Source organism: Arachis ipaensis, chromosome B01 (assembly GCF_000816755.2).
Source record: "Arachis ipaensis cultivar K30076 chromosome B01, Araip1.1, whole genome shotgun sequence".
NCBI classification, from domain to species: domain Eukaryota; kingdom Viridiplantae; phylum Streptophyta; class Magnoliopsida; order Fabales; family Fabaceae; genus Arachis; species Arachis ipaensis.
The window spans coordinates 124,830,881-124,849,727 of NC_029785.2; the positions used below are offsets into that span (position 1 = coordinate 124,830,881).

The 18,847-nt window shown below is 36.3% G+C and overlaps 1 protein-coding gene across 8 annotated transcripts in view; it reads left to right on the top strand.

Annotated features, from left to right (window-relative positions):
* The window catches only part of LOC107636998 (protein MICRORCHIDIA 6-like), a 10,224-nt gene continuing 7,890 nt past the window's right edge, over nt 16,514-18,847 (top strand). For 2 of the 8 annotated variants that reach the window (XM_021103556.1, XM_021103577.1), the window contains exons 1-3: nt 16,514-16,658; nt 16,751-17,792; nt 18,090-18,168. In XM_021103556.1, the coding sequence (XP_020959215.1) occupies nt 17,569-17,792; nt 18,090-18,168 (303 nt within the window). In that variant the 5' untranslated portion in view covers nt 16,514-16,658; nt 16,751-17,568. Of the gene's footprint in view, nt 16,659-16,750; nt 17,793-18,040; nt 18,169-18,847 lie in introns of those variants that run through there. The other 6 variants (XM_021103574.1, XM_021103567.1, XM_021103571.1 and 3 more) reach the window with 6 other exon arrangements.

Sequence of the window (18,847 nt, forward strand, 5' to 3'; positions counted from 1 at the left end):
TGATAAAACTGGTTATTAACTGGTTAAAAAATTTTAAAATCAATTTTTAATCGGTTATAAAAATAAAAATTAATTTTAAAAAATAACTAATTTTTTTAAAAAAGACCAGTTTTTACATAGAAAAAATTAGATTTTTTTATACAAAAATAACAACCAATTATATCCTCCATTCATCCTAATAATTCCAATTGATTAAAAAATTAACTTTGATCTCGTTACGTTCATCCATGGCTTCCAAATCGTGTTTCCTTAAAATTCAATTAATTTGTTTTACAATCGATTGAATGATAACTCAATCGATTGGTTTACACTATATCACAAAACAATCGATTGAAAGTTGTAAGGTAGAATGGTAAAAATCTTAAACCAATCGATTGTTTATACTTTCCAATCGAATGAATGCCTCAAAACAATCGATTGTTGTTGTTACTCAATTGATTGAATTCACGAAAACAACATGGATTTGCCAAATACAATCGATTGGAAAGTGATGACATTGAAGTTTTAGCCAAATTCAATCGATTGGTAATGTAATCCAATCGATTGGAAGGTGATGAAGTTGAATGTTTTGCCAATTTCAATCGATTGGTAATGGAATATCCATCTACTCAATCAATTGGTAATGTTCTCATTTTTCAGAATTCTGTAGGATTTTGCACAATTTATTCTATTCTACTTTCATAAATCACAAATAGATTGTACAAATTCTCATTAATCCAATTTTTTTTTCAATCACCATGATCAGAATCTTATTATCTTCTTGCACCAATATCAATGTATTAACATAAGAACAATTTTTATCACTTAACTTAAATAATTGATCATGTAGTTTGGTCTAGTTTGGACGAAGGAAATGTATTTCTACTAGTATTAATTAAATCCGTGATACTACGTGACGAAATTATTTTGGTAACCAAATTTAACCAAGTTGGTTCAATAGCTTATTGGTATAATAATAAAAAATAATTGATTGAGTAGATGGGTACCATTACCAATCGATTGAAATTGGCAAAACATTCAACTTCATCACCTTCCAATCGATTGGATTACATTACCAATCGATTGAATTTGGCTAAAACTTCAATGTCATCACTTTCCAATCGATTGTATTTGGCAAATCCATGTTGTTTTCGTGAATTCAATCGATTGAGTAACAACAACAATCGATTACTTTGAGGCATTCATTCGATTGGAAAGTATAAACAATCGATTGGTTTAAGCTTTTTACTATTCTATCTTACAACTTTCAATCGATTGTTTGTGATATAGTGTAAACCAATCGATTGAGTTATCATTCAATCGATTGTTTTGAAAAACAAATCGATTGAATTTCAAGGAAACACGATTTGGAAGCCATGAACGAACGTAACGAGATCAAAGTTAATTTTTTAATCAATTGGAATTATTAGGATGAATGGAGGATATAATTGGTTGTTATTTTTGTATTTGATTGTTAATAAATATAATAGATAATTGATAAAATAATAATTTATAAAATAAAAAATTATTTTTATAATTAAATAAAATATATGGGGTTAATTTGTAATTAAAATTAGTTCAAGGACTACGTAATAATTGATAAAAAAACTTCAAAAACATGTTTTTTATTTGGACCATTAAGAGGTCCAAAGGTTCCTAGACCACCGAATCCTGAGGGTCGGAGAAGGAAGCTCGAGTGTCGAGGATTTGTTCGGTCTTTGGTTTAACAGAGAGGGTAAAATAGATATTTTACATATACTCAAACATTACTAAGGGATGAAGATCTTGTAAGAAGAATACACTATGACCATTCGAGGATTGAAGAATGAAGTTGCATCCCACATTCCAACCAAGGCAATAAATATGATCATAAGTAGTTACGGTTACACAGGTAGAGTAAAAGGAGTTATACTACCTTACCTGAGAGACTGACTTCAGTACTACTTCATCAACGCGGCAACAAGAAGAAGAATTCGCATTTGGCCCATATCTCTCACACTCTCACACTCTCTCCTCTTTTACATCACCGATCACGCTCTTCGCTATTTTGAGCCTTATTTTTGCATGCATCTACTGCAAAGTGCAAACCATCTTAGAAAATAAGCAACATTGCTGAACCTAGTTTTTCATTTTCAAGTTACGGTGATTTTTTTTAAAATTGTTGTTTTATAATCAGTATTTTACTGCTGTATAGATTGAATTGATAAGCTAGTGAGTACACAACGAGTTAAAAAAAAAAAATAGGCATTATACCCTTTCCAAGATTCAATAATGTGTTTGTTATATTATTTATTCAATAATGAATTTCTATGTATAAAGTATGGAATCCTTTATCAAACTACGACGAATGTAAGCATCTGAACTAGATATCGAAGATTGTTTTATTATTTTAATACTTTTTCTTCCTAAAAGACTCAAAAACACAAACATTGAAACTGAAATGCAAACATGAAACACTGAAACCAATCAGATTCTAATTAGCTTTATTTCTGTTGAATTTCTAGAAGAAATAGACGAGTAGCTCAAAGACGGACACTGCAGAAATTGTGGATTTATTTAGTGATGATGAAGGGGGTGAAGCTGGTTCCTGGGCTCTCCATTTTTATTCTGATATTGCTAGTGGTGCAAAGCAACAGAATGTGACCAACAGAGGCCACACACCCAAACATCAGAGATCTCGAAGCCGTTCTAATATACAAAATTCTGAAGAAAATATGACCCCCAGCCGTCCGAATTCTTGTCATAGTTGTTCTGGTGATTTGGAGCAAGGTTTTTTGCCAGTTGATGACGACGCAGGCCTCTCTGATTCATCACCAATTTGTGCAGCACTACCTTGTAGGCATTTTTGGAAAGCTGGAAATTATGATAATGGACTTGTTCCTAAAGTCAGAGTCCCAAGGAATCAAACATAATTCCTCCCAAATCGATCCAGTGTAGTTTTTCTAAAGAGTAAGTATTATTTTGGTCTCTAGGATCTGAATCGAAACCGTCGTAATTTTTTATTTAGAATCATCTTTAACCTTTTATTTCGTATTAACATAGTCTTTTAGACCATTTTACCCTTATTCCATTTATCCTACTCTCTCACCTCTCTATCCCTACTCCCCAAATCCATCTTCTCTTCATCTCCACCGTCACACACGAGGGAGAGAGCTGATCAGAGAAGAAGAAAAGAGAGGGGGAAGAAGAGGGGACGGTGAGCCAGTGACCAAGGGGGAGGAGTCGTCGCCGTCACACACGTGCAGAAGAAGCAAAAGCAGAAGCTCAAGTAGAAGCAAAAAAGAGAGGAAAAAGAAGGGGTAACGACGAGTCAGTGACCAAGGGGGGAGGAGTCGCCGCCGTCACATGTGTCGCTGTCGCCATCATGTCGCACCCAGGGGAGAGGGAGAGAGGGACGCGAGCCAGTGACCAAGGAGGGAAGAGTCGCCGCCGTCACACACGTCGCCGTCGAGGTGAGGAATGCGTCGCGCCCAGCCGCCGTTCAGCCTCGTCTCGCCATGGTTGGTCATCCATGAAGCCGCGCAAGGAGAAAGGAGCTGCTTCCGTTCACCGTGTTGCTGTTGCTTCCGTTGACGTTGCTTCTGAATTGTTGTTGCTTTGTTTTGTTTTTGAATTTCTTGTTTTTATTCTTACTTTTGGATTGTTCTTGTTTTTCTTTTAAGGCACCTAGCTTATAATCACTAGTGAAAGAACTTCTTCCCCTCCATCCGTAGAGTGAGTAACAGCTGGAAGGACTTTTGTTTTGATAGTTGTTGATTGAAAAAATATTATTCAATGAAAGCAAATCTATTCGGAATGAGTCAGAGACAGTTTCTTGAGAAGATACATGCATAAGCAAGGATCGAGAACAATGAGCGTTAGTTGGATTTCGAATGACTTGTTATTCGATTAAACCTTTTTGAGAGGGGGAATCGAATTGAGCATTCGAATGGAAGATCGAACAGTCACGGTAGTGGAACGGTTAAAAGCTTTTATTACATGAGAAAATCATGGGAAACGTCTCCAATCAAATGGCGGGAGCAGTTATCAGGGGGAAAGTATTTGAAAAGTTCAAATTTGTAATTAATTGTAATTAATTATAATTAATTGCTAGTTACTAAAGGCAGACTATAAATACTAGGAAGCCTTAGAAAATCAGGGTTGGAACTTTTACTCAGAAAACACTCAAGCACACTCACATACCAGAGAATTTCTGAGTCTGCAATCGAGTAACTTTTCTGTAAGGTTCCTTCCATCTTTTCATTCTTTCTGTAAACTTTATGTTTCAAGTAAATTTATTTTTCAAGTATTCTTTATCTTCATCTCTGTCCAATATACATTTTTGCATTGTTGACTTCTAATTCAAAGTCCCTTGATCCAGTCAAAGGCATTTTATCGCTTTCCTTTAATTTCAACACTAACCTTTCTGTTTTCAATATGTTTTCTTTTTGAAAACCTTTCTTTTATTCTTTTCTTTGATTTATCAATTTTAATTTATTTTTATTCCCAATCTCGGTCTAATCGAAGACGCTTTGATGCACTTTTAAAAAACTGGTACCTGCAAAGAGGAGTAGGTTTCACTCCCAAACCACTAGATATCGAACCACCATCGATTTACTAAAAATCGACAAAACAAATTGGCACGCCCGGTGGGACAGTTTTTAAATTGAAGTGTGTCAAACAATCTTTTTTCCAGTATTACTTAGTGTATGCGATTACGGTGTGGAAAAATCATTCACATGGCTGATGAGATATCGATTGTGAATGGTGGTTCATCCACTAATGATAGCATACCAGTATCTATGCAACAAGCCGACGTGTCTTCACGTTCGGAGGCTGCAATTGGAACTGAAAGTATAGTAGTTACAACTATTCAGACTGGAAATGTTGGACGTAATATTCGTCCACGTGGCCCTACGCCACCGTATCAGCCTCTATTAACCGTTGGTTGGCCTCCCTATGGTCTTCCTCCTGGTTATACCCCACTAGTGGGTGGTTATACTCCACCGGTGGGTGGTTTTATCCCACCTATCCGCTTTGGGAATGCAAATGGAGTTAATAATACTCAAAATCCACAGCAATATTATGAGTATTTTCGTGATTATAATGTGGGCTCTACTTCGAATGCTGCTAATTCAATGGCAGTATATTGACAACAAATGGAGGAAAATCACCATGACTTAGTCAATTTATTGACCCAACAGATGACTACAATTCTGAATCCTATGATGGCCGATCATGAATCAAAATTCGAACGTCTTGCTAGACAAGTCGAGAGGATTGCTCGAATTGTTGATTATGATGATGGTGAAAGGCATAATACCAGGGAAAATAATGAAGGAGTAGAAAATGGTTTTCAAAATGAAAAGAATGTTTTAAATCAAGAAAACCCTTATGTAATTCCCCGAGGTCAAAATGCTGATGATGTTTTAGCCAGGTTACGTGCTAATCATGGTGGTGAACGTTATCAAGTCACTAGAATTGTGGAAGAAGTCTTGAATCGAGTTGGGCTTAATGTTGGTTTTATGAATCGACTCACATTTTGTGTCCGTTTTTCCCCAAGTTGTTCAGATGGCTAAAGTGCCAAGAGGGGTAAAAAGTCCAAAAATAGTCACAAAATTTGCTGGTGAAGTTGGAGAATCAACTACTAAACATGTTACTCGTTATTTGGTTGAGATTGGAAACTTAGCTAATTATGAAAAATTGAAAATGAAGGTTTTTCCTTCTTCGTTGACAAAGAATGCATTTACTTGGTTTTCGAATCTTAGACCAAATTCGATTACAACATAGAATCATTTAAAAACTGCTTTTCACGCTCAATTTTATCGAGGGGAAATGAATGTAGCAGTTACTGATCTAGTGACTTTGAAACGTGAAGATGGTGAAACTATCGATGATTATTTAATACGTTTCAAAAACTCTAGGAGTAGATGCTATGTGTCATTACCCGAAAGTGAGGTAGTGAAAGTAGCAACTATGGGGTTAGGATTCTATATGCGCAGAAAACTACTCAATGTGCATATTCCTGACATTTGGCTGAGAAGGTTTGACAGACCGAACTCATGAAAAAAGAGAAAGAAAAGTATAGAAATGAACAAAGATCAAAGAGTAAACCCTTTACTCGAAAAGAAAAGGTTGCTTATGTGACCATGGAATCCTCAGAGGAGGAATTCGATTTCGAAACAGAAGTCGATTTGGCCGAACTTAAGAAAGGTCCTCCATATGTTTGTTCTTTGTTGAAGAAACTGCCAAGTAATGAAAAGTCGAATGATTCAAAACTGAAAAGTGGAAAGAAATATAGTTTTGATATTTCGAAATTTGATCAGATTTTCGATGTGTTGCTTAAAGATAAACAATTAATTTTGCCTAAGGGTAGAACTTTGCTTTCTATGAAAGATTTAAAAGGAAAGCCTTACTGTAAATTACATCAAGCAACAAGTCATTCGACTAACAGTTGTGTCCGTTTCAAGGACTTAATTCAAGAAGCGATAATGGAGGGACGGTTGAAATTCGATTATGGCAAGAAAGAGATGAAGGTTGATGTGGATCCTTTTGAGGTTGATGCCAGTTATGTCGAACCTTGCTTTGGAGTGAACATGGTGGGCATGTCCTATGACTTTGATGTGGCTCTTGATGATTTTGAGTCACAGGTTAGACCAGTATACCCCAGAACAGGGGATGGTTTGCTGGATTTCTTGGTTCAGCAAAAGATCAAAGACCGGGACATATCTCTGTGTCCGCGGTGCAATACTGTTTTTGATCCTGAAGCAGCAGCAACTTTTAAAAAGGAAAGGATGAAGAAGGAATTGGCTCATAGAGAAGAGCAAGCGCGCCAGAGGTAGCCAATTAGGCGTTTGGAGGGTTCTAGTTCAAAGACCCCTCAAGAAAATGTATCTACGCCTTTAAGCCGTTCTCAGGCCATAAGTGTTCAATGGATTAGGAATTGCCAAGAATTCTAGAGACGTGATCATTTGTATTGACGTAATTCACAGTGGGGGGCATCGAGCACCTTCTCGAAATCAGTATTCCTATTATCGAGGTCGTACCAGAGGTTATCCATGAGGAAGAGGAGGAAGGAGAAGTTTTAATCAGAACAAGAAACTTTCGATTGAGTCAGGCAAGGAACTAAGCAAGGGGGCAACGCCTTCTGTGCATTCTAGAATTGTTTTTCCTTCTGATGGAGAAACTTATCCTAAAGAGATTCCATCACCTGCGAAGATGGAAAAGGGCAAAGCAATAGCCCAATCTTCTGGAATTGATAAAAACAAAGATGTTGATGTTGATGAGGAATATTTCGATGAGGGCGATGATGACATGGTTAGGACAATTTCGATCATTCCAATCGAATATTTGGGGGAGTATGAAGGTGACCCCAATGAAGATTATGATTCGGAGGATGAGGAAGCTTTTTCCTTTATCAGAATCGAGGATGAGCCGGGTTACTTTTTGCGGCCTACTGAAAAACAAATGTCTCATCTCCGCCTACTTCATATAACAACTACTTTGGGTGGGATAAAGGTAAATAAAGTTCTGATTGATGGTGGTGTTGCAATTAGTTTGTTGCCAGAGAGGATGTTAATCAAGGTGGGAAAGTATCTTGACGATTTAGTCCCTACAAACATTGTTGTGACGGATTTCAGTGGGACTTCGACCCCAGCCAGAGGATTGGTTACTTTAACTGTGAAAGTCGGCTCGTATGAGCGTAATACTGTCTTTGTGGTGGTTCCCTCAAGAGCAAGTTATAATGCTTTGTTGGGGCGAGATTGGATCCACAGTGTGGGGTCCGTACCTTCTACTGTGCATCAGAGCGTGCTCCTATGGACTAAGGAGCGAAAACCTGAAATTGTCAAGGCAGATTCAAATTTATATGTCGAACAAATGCATGTCAACTTTAGGATTTATAATCGTAAGTTAAAGCCCTTAAATGTTGATCGATCACTGAGCCCTTATAATTGTGAAGGGTGCTACTTGTCCTCGGAAGGTCTCTCGGTGAAGTTACGCTATCCAGAGTTGGGTTTGGAGCCAACTGGTTGGGATTGTCTTTCTTGAAGACTTTGGAGGAACTGCTCTATGGACCAGGTTGAGGAAGTTTCTGACTACTTGGTAACATTATATAATTATTTAAATAATTCTCAGTTACTAGAAAATAAATTTGGTTCTGCTGATGAAGTTGAATCACATAGGGTTAGTAATACTAGTAGTTATGATGTGTCCGATTCGACATCTTTAGTCGAATTTAATTATAATTTCCCTATTTCTTGTAATATAAGTAGTGATGCAAGCCGGACTGCCGATTTAATAGCAGAGGCTCATTATGCAGAAAGTAAAAATAATGATGTTTTTATCCATGATCAAGTCTCTTCTGTTTCTGATAATTCTATTGATTTCACTTTTGATTGCATTTATGATCTCGAACCATTGGGTTTTGAAAAATACTCAGTAAATGATGATGATTATTATAAAGGGTTTAAATCCCAAGATCCCTTAGAGAAAATTAATCTAGGGACTTCTGATGATGTTCGAATTACATATATTTGTAAAGATCTTTTTTATTCTTTTCGAACTGAACTCTTTAATCTTTTACATGAGTTTAAAGATTGTTTCGCTTGGGATTATCATGAGATGCCTGGTCTCAATCGTTCACTGGTGGAACATCGATTAGCATTGAAACCTAATGCTCGACCTGTGAAATAGACTCCAAGATGATTTGCTCCTGAAATTAATATAACGGTTAAAGAAGAAATCGAACGTTTGATCAAAGCAAAATTTATTCGAACTGCACGCTATGTTGAATGGGTGTCGAATATTGTCCCTGTTATGAAGAAGAATGGGAAGTTGAGGGTATGCATCGATTTTTGATATTTGAATAATGCTACTCCGAAAGATAAATATTTTATGCCTATTGCAGATATGTTAATCGATTCTGCAGCGGGAAATGAAATACTTAGTTTCATGGACGGTTATTCTGGATATAACCAAATTTTCATTGCGGAAGATGATGTGGCTAAAACTGCTTTTTGTTGTCCTGGGGCATTGGGTATGAATGGGTAGTTATGCCTTTTGGTTTGAAAAATGATGGAGCAACATATCAACGGGTAATGAATGCTATTTTCCATGAGTTTATTGGGAAATTTATGGAGATGTATATCGATGATGTTATGGTTAAATCGATTTCGGTAAGCCAGCACATTGATCATTTAAGGAAAGCATTCCTTACTATGAGAAAGAAGGGTTTAAAAATGAATCCTTTAAAATGTGCTTTTGGTGTGTCGGCCGGAAATTTTTTGGATTTTGTTGTTCATAAAAAAGGGATTGCCATTGATAAAAATAAAGCAAATACGATATTGGCATTGTCTGCACCAAAATCGAAGAAAGAGGTGCAATCATTTTTGGGTAAAGTGAATTATCTTCGAAGATTCATTTCGAATCTTTCGGATCGAACTAGGGTGTTCGCACCTTTAGTGAAATTAAAAAATAATTCACATTTCGAATGGACAACGGAGCATCAATCGACGTTCGATTCAATTAAAACTTATTTGTCTCAAGCCTCGATTATGGCAAATGTTCGACCATCTGAACCTTTGAAATTATATATTGCAGCATTTGAAGATACTATAGGGTGTATGTTAGCCCAAGATGATGAAAATGGGCAAAAATGAGCGGTTTATTACCTTAGTCGAGTATTAACTGATATTGAAATAAGGTATTCCCCAATCGAGAAATTGTGTTTGTCTTTATATCATGCTTGTATGAAATTATAATATTATATGGTGGCTAAGTCGGTGAAAGTTATAGCGCAAACTGACCTAATTAAGTATATGTTAAGTTTTCCTATGTTAAGGGGACGTTTGGGGAAATGGATCTTGGCATTGACGGAATTTGATTTACAATATGTTCCAGCTAAGGCTGTGAAAGGATAGGTCATTACAGATTTTCTTATGGATAATTCGAAAGATATGAATGACCAGGGGGCAAATATAATCGAGGTAAAAATCGATTATTGGAAGTTATATTTTGATGGGTCAAAACATAAAGATGGTGTAGGAGTTGGGATTTTAATTGTTTCACCAGAAGGGATCTTGTCGAAATTTCTATTTGAAATAAAATATCCATGTTTGAATAATGAAGTAGAGTATGAAGCGTTAATTTTGGGCCTTGACATTTTGATTAGTAAAGGGGTCTCGGAAGTTCAGATATTAGGGGATTTCCAGTTAGTTTTGAAGCAGTTATCCAAAGAATTTAAATGTAACAATGAGAGGTTACAGAAGTATTTGACAACCGCGTGGGAGTTGTTAACTTCTTTTAGAAAAATCTCTTTGGTTCATATTCCAAGGATTCAGAATGAAATAGCTAATGAATTAGCCCAAATTGCTTCGAAGTATAAAATCGGCTCAGGAACTCTTGAGTCTTTAATAGGTATTCATCAGATTTTAGTACCTGCAAGTGAAAGAGAAGTTTTGTGTGTTGATGAATGGGAGGATACTGATTGGAGGAAGTCTATTGCTCAATATTTGAAAGAGCCTAATATTCCAGTTAATAGAAAGATAAAATTGCGGGCAATGAATTTTTTTTTAATGGCTGATGAGTTATATAAGAAAGGTATCGATGGGAGTTTATCGAGATGTTTAGGTCAGAGTGATCAAAATATTCCTTTGAGTGAAGTTCACAATGGAATATGCGGTGCTCATCAGGCTGGAAAGAAAATGAAATGGGTGCTATATCACAATCATATATATTGGCCAACTATGATTAAAGATTGTATTGATTATGTAAAAGCGTGCCTGGAATGCCAAAAACATGGCTCAATTCAACAAATTTCAGCATCCGAATTACATTCGATAATAAAGCCATGACCATTTAGAGGTTGGGCTTTAGATTTAATTGGATTAATTCATCCTCCTTCATCCAAACAACACAAGTTTATCCTAGTAGCAATTGATTATTTTACAAAATTTGTTGAGGCGATTCCCTTGACTGAAGTAAGTCAGGGTGAGATAATAGATTTTATTGAGGAACATATTATTCATCGATTTAGAATTTCTCAAATGTTAAGTACTGATCAAGGAACAATGTTTACTGGTCAGCGGGTTAAAAGTTTTGCAGCTTCAAGAAATATCAATATGGTTACTTCGACTCCCTATTATGCACAGGCTAATGGGCATGTAAAAGCAGCAAATAAAATTTTGATAAGTTTGATTAAAAAGCATATCGGAAATAGGCCTCGAACATGGCATGAAACTTTAAGCCAAGTGTTATGGGCCTATCAGAATTCACCAAGGGGTTTGATAGGTACTTCGCCATTTAAGTTAGTGTATGGTCATGATGCAATACTACCATTAGAAATTAATTTGAATACTTTAAGAGTATCAAGACAGAATGATTTGTCAGTTGATGATTATTGGAATGCAATGTTCGATGAGTTGAATGAATTAGATTCAGAATGAATTTTGGCACTTGATAATATGATTCGACAAAAAGAAAGTATTGCTCGAAGTTATAATCGTCGAATCAAGGAAAAGTTTTTTAATGTAGGTGAATTGGTTTTGAAAGTTATTTTGCCAATGGAAAAGAAATCGAGATTTCTTGGTAAGTGGTCCCATACTTGGGAAGGCTCATTCCAAGTAATGAGAACATATTCTGAAAATGCTTACCAGATTAAAGATATTGAATCAGAAAGAGTAGTTAATTCGGTTAATAGAAAATACTTGAAGCAGTACTATTGTTGGCAAAAGTAGAAATTTAACATGCATATGTCTAGAAAAGATGGAAGTTATTACAAAAATAATATTAGAAATGAAAAAGGAATTCAAGGTGCCACTAGTTTTGCCAAATCGGAGTGTAGCTTTGCCCTTTTGTTTTCCAGAATTAAAAGCACTTCAATTTGTTTGAACTTGTCAGCTTGGATTTTCTCAAGTTGTTTTTCATATTCTCCCCGCTTGGTATCAATTGAGACAAGTTCCTGAATAAGGTGGTGTTGTTCTTGTTGGGCTGCTTCCAGAGGTTTGGCTATAGTGGCTCAACTTTGGCATATTGTGGCAAGCTGTTCTTTAATCTGAGCTAATTCTGCTTCGAGTCTTGCTTCTTCTTGGTCATGAAAAGCTTGAACAGAAATAGCACGGGAGATTCTCAGATCAAATTCCTCACGAGAGGTTTGGATTGGTTGAGCAGTTACAAGACAATTTTCTATATTAGATTTGGTTGTGGCTTCTTCATTTTAAGTTTCTTGGAGTTAAAACTGAGATGTAACGCTCTCATTGAGAAGCTATTTGAATTCTTGAATTGAGGCAGAATGTGGTGTGTCAGCTGGAAGTTCAAAAGAAGAATTCAAAAGATCAGTCAAGAGTTGGTTGAGAATTGGATCATTGACCCATGTAGTAGTGGATGATCCAAGAGTTTGATGAGTGATCGAAGTTATTCCCGAGTGTCAGGATCTAGTTCGAACGAAGGCCTTGGTGTAGCAGGTCTTGAGATTGTTGGTACAGGCATTGGAACTTTATTTTCTTGGATAACTTTATTCAAAACAGAGATCAAGTCGTTCAAGGTAGCACTGGTTGGAGTGGTAGGAGCACTCGATGTTTTAGGTCTTGTTCCTGGAGGGGTCTGAATATCAGCTTGGAATGAAGGACTAGGTTGCAACTCTGGAGGAGTTTCTAAAACTTGGGATCGAGAAGAATCTGAATTGATGGTGTCAGTAGCTTTAGAAGCAGAATCAGAGTTTGGGATTGCTAGGTTTTTTGCAGAGAATGCAGCTTGATTGTTTGGTGAAATTGACTCAAGTATATGTGTTTCTTCTGGAGAATGTTGCAAGGGATTTGTTGTTGGGTCAACCACCTATGTTGTATGGAAAGGAGGTGGAAAAGCGGCTGAAATTGATTGAAGGGACCCTGTGAATTGAATCGAATCATGTGATGTGGAATGCTCTGGTTCATTTTGTTGTTGCAAAATTGGTTGATCAAGAGCCCCAGTAGATGAAGTCGAATGGGCAACATTAATGGGCTAATACAAAAGGTACACAGTTATGAGTTTAAAATTTATTTTAAATTAAGTGAAATGTGTGTAGAGATAAATGTGTTACCTGAGAAAGTCTGGATCTTCATACTAGCTAAGAGCCAGGGTCAGAATCGGTTGCATCTTCCGATTGGGAGGAGACAGAAAGAATGTCCTTGTTGGTTGGTTCATTTTCATCAGCGCTTTCGCTTGATGATGGCAGCACTAGCTGATAAAAAGTTTAGAACCAATTATAGTTAAGAAAATACAATTTGAAGAATATTTCGAGTTCAAAGGAAGAGTTATGAATAGAAGAGTTACTTTTCGAGAGGTTCTGGTAGGAGTTCTTTTGCTCTTATGTGGTGGTGGTCGAGCAGCATCAGCTTTCCTTTTGTGAGTTCTTTTTGGGGAATTCTCAATGACAGCCGTTCGAACAGCAGTTTGTTGAATTTCTTCTAAGGTACGAGTATACCTTGAATAATAAGCAGCCCACCATTCAAAACAAGATTTGGTGATGAATGAACTGCGTTCATAGATCAAGAAGTTGAAGTGGTCTCTTCGTTTTTGATTTTTTAAGAGACAAGTGTTGAAATCTTCTTGAGATAACAGAGTAATATGGCAAAATGGTTCACTGTGTCGAGGTTGTGGTGTTGGGATAGCTTGAGAAAATTCCAGTTGTCTGGTGGTTAAGTGAGGAGCGTATAGGGTTATCTTGAACCTTTCTTTTTCATACTGTGGTAACCCTATTGGTATCACCTGAACAGCCAACAGGTTTGCCCAAGCTCGATTTGCGAGTTCGCTCTCCTCATTAGTATTTGGGAAGAGTAAATGATCAAGCCAGGCAGGACCGCAATTGCGACGTAAAAAAGGAGTAAAATTGAATTGATCGTTGTCAAAATCCTTGCAAGAATGAAGGAGGGAGAAAACAGCCCAGAATCTGTCTTCATCTGATTGGGTGTTTGGAAAATTGGGTTTGTAATTAGATAAACGAAACCCTCAATGTGTTGTTTATCAATACTGCCACCTTCAGGTTTCGTCATAAAGTTTTCAAAAATGGCATTAAGCCATAATTGAAGGAGCCAAAGTGGACCTCCTGTATTGATTATTTTATTGTCTCGGAGGTCACAGACGAATAGACTAAGCTCTTCAAAAATGTGCCTCAGAAGAAGCTTGGCCAAGTTGAGAGCTTTTCCTTCATGTAAAAGAGCAGCCAGGGGAAGGAAAAGCTTTGACATTTGTACGCTTCGAGAACAGAACAAAATTGTATTTAACCAGTAAAACAAGAAGGCTACATGTTCATTGTCTATGATCTCTGTACCATCTTCACCCATGTTGTGGGCGATGAATTCACTGTAAGAAGTGTTGAAGACAACATTATACTGATGCTTATATTGCATGTCAGGGGTACAATCTGGAGAATTTATTGGAAGTCCTGTAATGACAGCTACATCGAGGAGAGACTTTCCGATCATTCCGCAAGGAAGGTGGAAGTTGTTGGTTGTTCTATTCCAGAAACAAGTCACCGCCCCAATCATCCAAGGGTATGTAGTGAGTGAGAAATGAGAAAGCCTTAGTAGTTATTGTATTCCTAGGGCTCCCCAGATAGCACTCTTTGTGGGTTCGAGGCGTTGGTACCAAGTTGTGAAATCGAACCCTCGAGGATTGATTTTTGGATTGTTTCGGAAGGATTTTTGGTTGATGAAATGAGAGATGTTAAAAGTTTGGTTTATTAGTAAATCTTCCCCTTCAGCATTGGGGAAGAAAGAGAGTTTTTTGTTTGCTCTATCAAGAGTCTCAATCGGTCCAAGGAAGCAGTGTGTATCTGCGCTGATTGTGAAGGGGATTAAGATTCTGGTGTCGTTAACCTGTAAATGGGGATCGTTAATGATTTCATCATTGATTTGATTAAGAATGCGAAGAGCTGGCGGAGATGGCGGTGCTATTGCATGACCTTTACCCTTATCTTGAGTAGTGGCATGAGAAGAGGAACTAGTCATTGTTGAACACAGGAAGAAGGGGTTGGAAGTTTAAGGATTTTTGTGAAGAAGTTTTTTGGTGTAAGAAAAATCGAAGGGATAATAAGTTTCGAAAGATTTTGAATAAAAGTGGGAATGATGAATTTAAAGCATTACTGTGAACAATTACCGTGAAAGGGATATGAATAGAGGTAACTTAGTGAAGAAGATGAAGTGGTAGAAAGAGAATGAATAAGTTTCGGAAAACGTGTCGAGTGGGTCAGTTTTAATGGGGAGCTTAAATGGTAATTATTATTGATTTGAGAACTGACATTTTCAGTTTTGGATTAAGTGTTTTATCTTCTAATGATGTTATCGAAGGCAAACACATTAATTCAAGGGGGCAATTTGTTGATCGAAAAATATTATTCGATGAAAGCAAATTGATTCGGAATGAGTCAGAGACAGTTTCTCGAGAAGATGCATGTATAAGCAAGGATCGAGAACAATGAGCGCTAGTTGGATTTCGAATGACTTGTTATTCAATTAAACCTTCTCGAGAGGGGGAATTGAATTGAGCATTCGAATGGAAGATCGAACAGTCACGGTAGTGGAGCGGTTAAAAGCTTTTATTACATGAGGAAATCATGGGAAACATCTCCAACCAAATGGCGGGAGCTGTTACCAAGGGAAAAGTATTTGAAAAGTTCAAATTTGTAATTAATTATAATTAATTGCTAGTTACTAAAGACAGACTATAAATACTAGGAAGTCTTAGAAAATCAGAGTTGGAACTTTACTCAGAAAACACTCAAGGACACTCACATCCCAAAGAATTCCTGAGTCTACTTTTCTGTAAGGTTCCTTCCATCATTTCATTCTTTCTGTAAACTTTATGTTTCAAGTAAATTTATTTTTCAAGTATTCTTTATCTTCATCTCTGTCCAATTTACATTTTTGCATTGTTGACTTCTAATTCAAAGTCCCTTGATCCAGTCAAAGACATTTTATCGCTTTCCTTTAATTTCAACACCAACCTTTATGTTTTCAATATGTTTTCTTTTGAAAACCTTCCTTTTATTCTTTTTTTTTTTATTTATCAATTTTAATTTATTTTTATTCCCAATCCCGGTCTAATCGAAGACGCTTTGATGCACTTTTAGAAAATTGGTACCTGCAAAGAGGAGTAGGTTTCGCTCTCAGACCACTAGATATCGAACCACCATCAATTTGCTAAAAATCAACAAAACAATATTGGAAGGACTTTTGTTTCTGATTTTATGTTTCTGATTCTTGAAATTAGATTTGAGTTTTGTTAATTGTATTTAAGAATTTATAGTTTTGAATTTTGTTAATTTTGTAAATGGAGGAAGAAGAATTTGTAGTTCTGAATTGTCTTAATGGAAGAATAAGAAAAGAGTGAAATAGTGGAGAAAGAGGTAGTTTTGTCATTTAAAAAAATATTTTATTCAAAAGGACGATTTAAAATTTTTTTTTTGGTGACTGGACGATTTTAAATTTTAATACCAAAATAAAACGTTAAGGACGATTTTAAATAAAAAATTAGAGACGTTGTTCGATTGTGATCCTTACGAACCAAAATAATACTTACCCCTTTTTCTAATTGGTTCCATGATTTTAGCTCACTTAATCCTTGTTGCTACACCTTTCTCTTGTCGAATCGTAGATGCAGGCAACTATCTCAATGTCCATCCTCTGTTCGTTCAAATGCAACTTCACATAAGTGGGCATTTGGTGGTATGCTCTAATGATCCATGTAAACTTTCCCTTTTATGAATTTTTTATTTTTAATTGAATAATTGGTCTTTTCCTTTGTTTTCCATTTGCAGCCATAGCTGAGCTTCTGGATAATGCAGTTGATGAGATGATTTTTTCAATGCATGAGCTATGAAATTAGCTGAATTCTTAAATGGGTTTTAAGCTATATAATTTTCTTTGACCTTGTATGGCTAACTAAGCTATTAGTTATGAATAGCTTTTTCTTCTCATTTTGTTATCTCCCTACCCTACAATTAGTTTTCTTTTTGGGTCTTGATTTGGCAGTATTTAACACCATAGACCATTTAAGCAGTGGAGGAAAATTGTAAAAATTTAAGAACTGTAAGAATCTTTTCACTTGGGAAAAAATTTAAGCAACATTTCATAACACCATAGACCAGGTGTCCACTAAATAGAGGTTGAATTAAGCAGATAACATTTGGTCTTGATAATAAAAGTCATTATGTGCCTTTAATGCATCAGTTGTGCAATAGTTGGTTCTTGACATTCATGCTATATGATCAAATTTAGTACATACATTTTTAACTGTACTTTGATGTCAGATTCAAGTTATACCAATATTTTATTTTTAAATTGTTACTATATAGATTTTTGGAACTTCTTATTGTCTATTTCATATGCTGTTCTGTTCCTTTTATGCGTATTTGCCTTTCATTTTATTATTCTTTATTTGCATCATTGGCTTCTGTTCAAATGCTAGATCCAAAATGGGGCTACCTATGTCATTGTAGATAGAATTTCAAACCCAAAGGATAAAAGTCCAGCATTATTGAGGTATGTTGACTTATAGGAAGTTCCTTTTTATAGTTTTGGAGTCTAATTGTTTGCTCTTTATGTGCACACTTGGCAATAAGATGATGGTGGTGGAATGGATCCAGAAGCAATGCGTCGTTGCATGAGTTTTGGATTTTCAGATAAGTCAAAACTTGCAATTGGACAGTGTATGGACTATGGCAATATTTTTGTGGTGATTCTGCTATTCTCTTCTCTATTTATATTTCAATTTGGCCATACAGATGAAAATGGCTTCAAGAATAGTACCATGAGACTGGGTGCGGATGTCATTGTCTTCAGCCGCCATCTGAATAATGGGTAGGGGTCTGAAAAAGTGATTCTCTTCTTACCCCCTCCCCCCCCCCTTCTTTTCTTTCTCTCCTTTTAATAGCGTTGGAGAAATGCTGAAATATAAGGTGATTTAGAACATATGTAAAGTACTCTTAGTCTACTCTTACGAATTTTAACTTTCTGTCAATGGAGGATGTAAGCATATACATGTTTATCATCTTATTGGTTATTTCCTTCCCAGTCTATTGATATCTTATTGTCTTTGCTCATTCAAGTGAAAGGATGGCAATAGCTTCACAAGAATACTGAATTTATGTTGACCAGGATACTGACTCAAAGCATTGGGCTTCTGTCTTATACATACATGATGCAAACACAGCTTGACAGAATTGTAGTACCCATGGTAAGTGATGTGTCCCAATTTTACTACTTGGAGGGTTCTTGGTTATTTGGTTCATTGATTAAAACAGTACTTATGCTGATTTATTTATTTGAAGTGAAATGATAACTGTATATATGAGCGTCTAGAGGGTTTATGTAGAAAATTAGCTATCGCTATGTTCTGGTGTCCTTCATCCTGATTGTTTGAACTTGAATTGGCAATTATCATGTATCCTTTTTGGGTAAATTATATATTGTCTCCTTAAATTATAGCCTTTTCTCAACTTAACTCCATTATATCTCTCAATATCACTTAATTCTCCATCTTTGTGGCTTAGTATGTGCGAATTTAGTTCCTAGAAATGTGGAATTAATGGTATTGTCTGTGGTGTTGGAGAATTCGAACACGAAAGAAAGATTGAGGAGGCTTAATATCATTTATGAAGGGGAGGGTTCTTGTGGGATGGAGGTTGAGGATGTTGGGCACTTATTTCTATATGGTGATGATTTTGTGGGTGAGATATCAGAATGGGGTAGTTGAGTGGGTAATGCCTAGAAACACAAAGGAGACATTGGAGGTGTGGTGTGGGATGGAGAGGGTAACAGTGAAAAGAAATGTGTTGATGGGACTGTTCTTTGCAACAATATGCTCAGTGTGAAAAGCACAAAATGAGCTTGTATTTGCAAATAAAATACCAAGG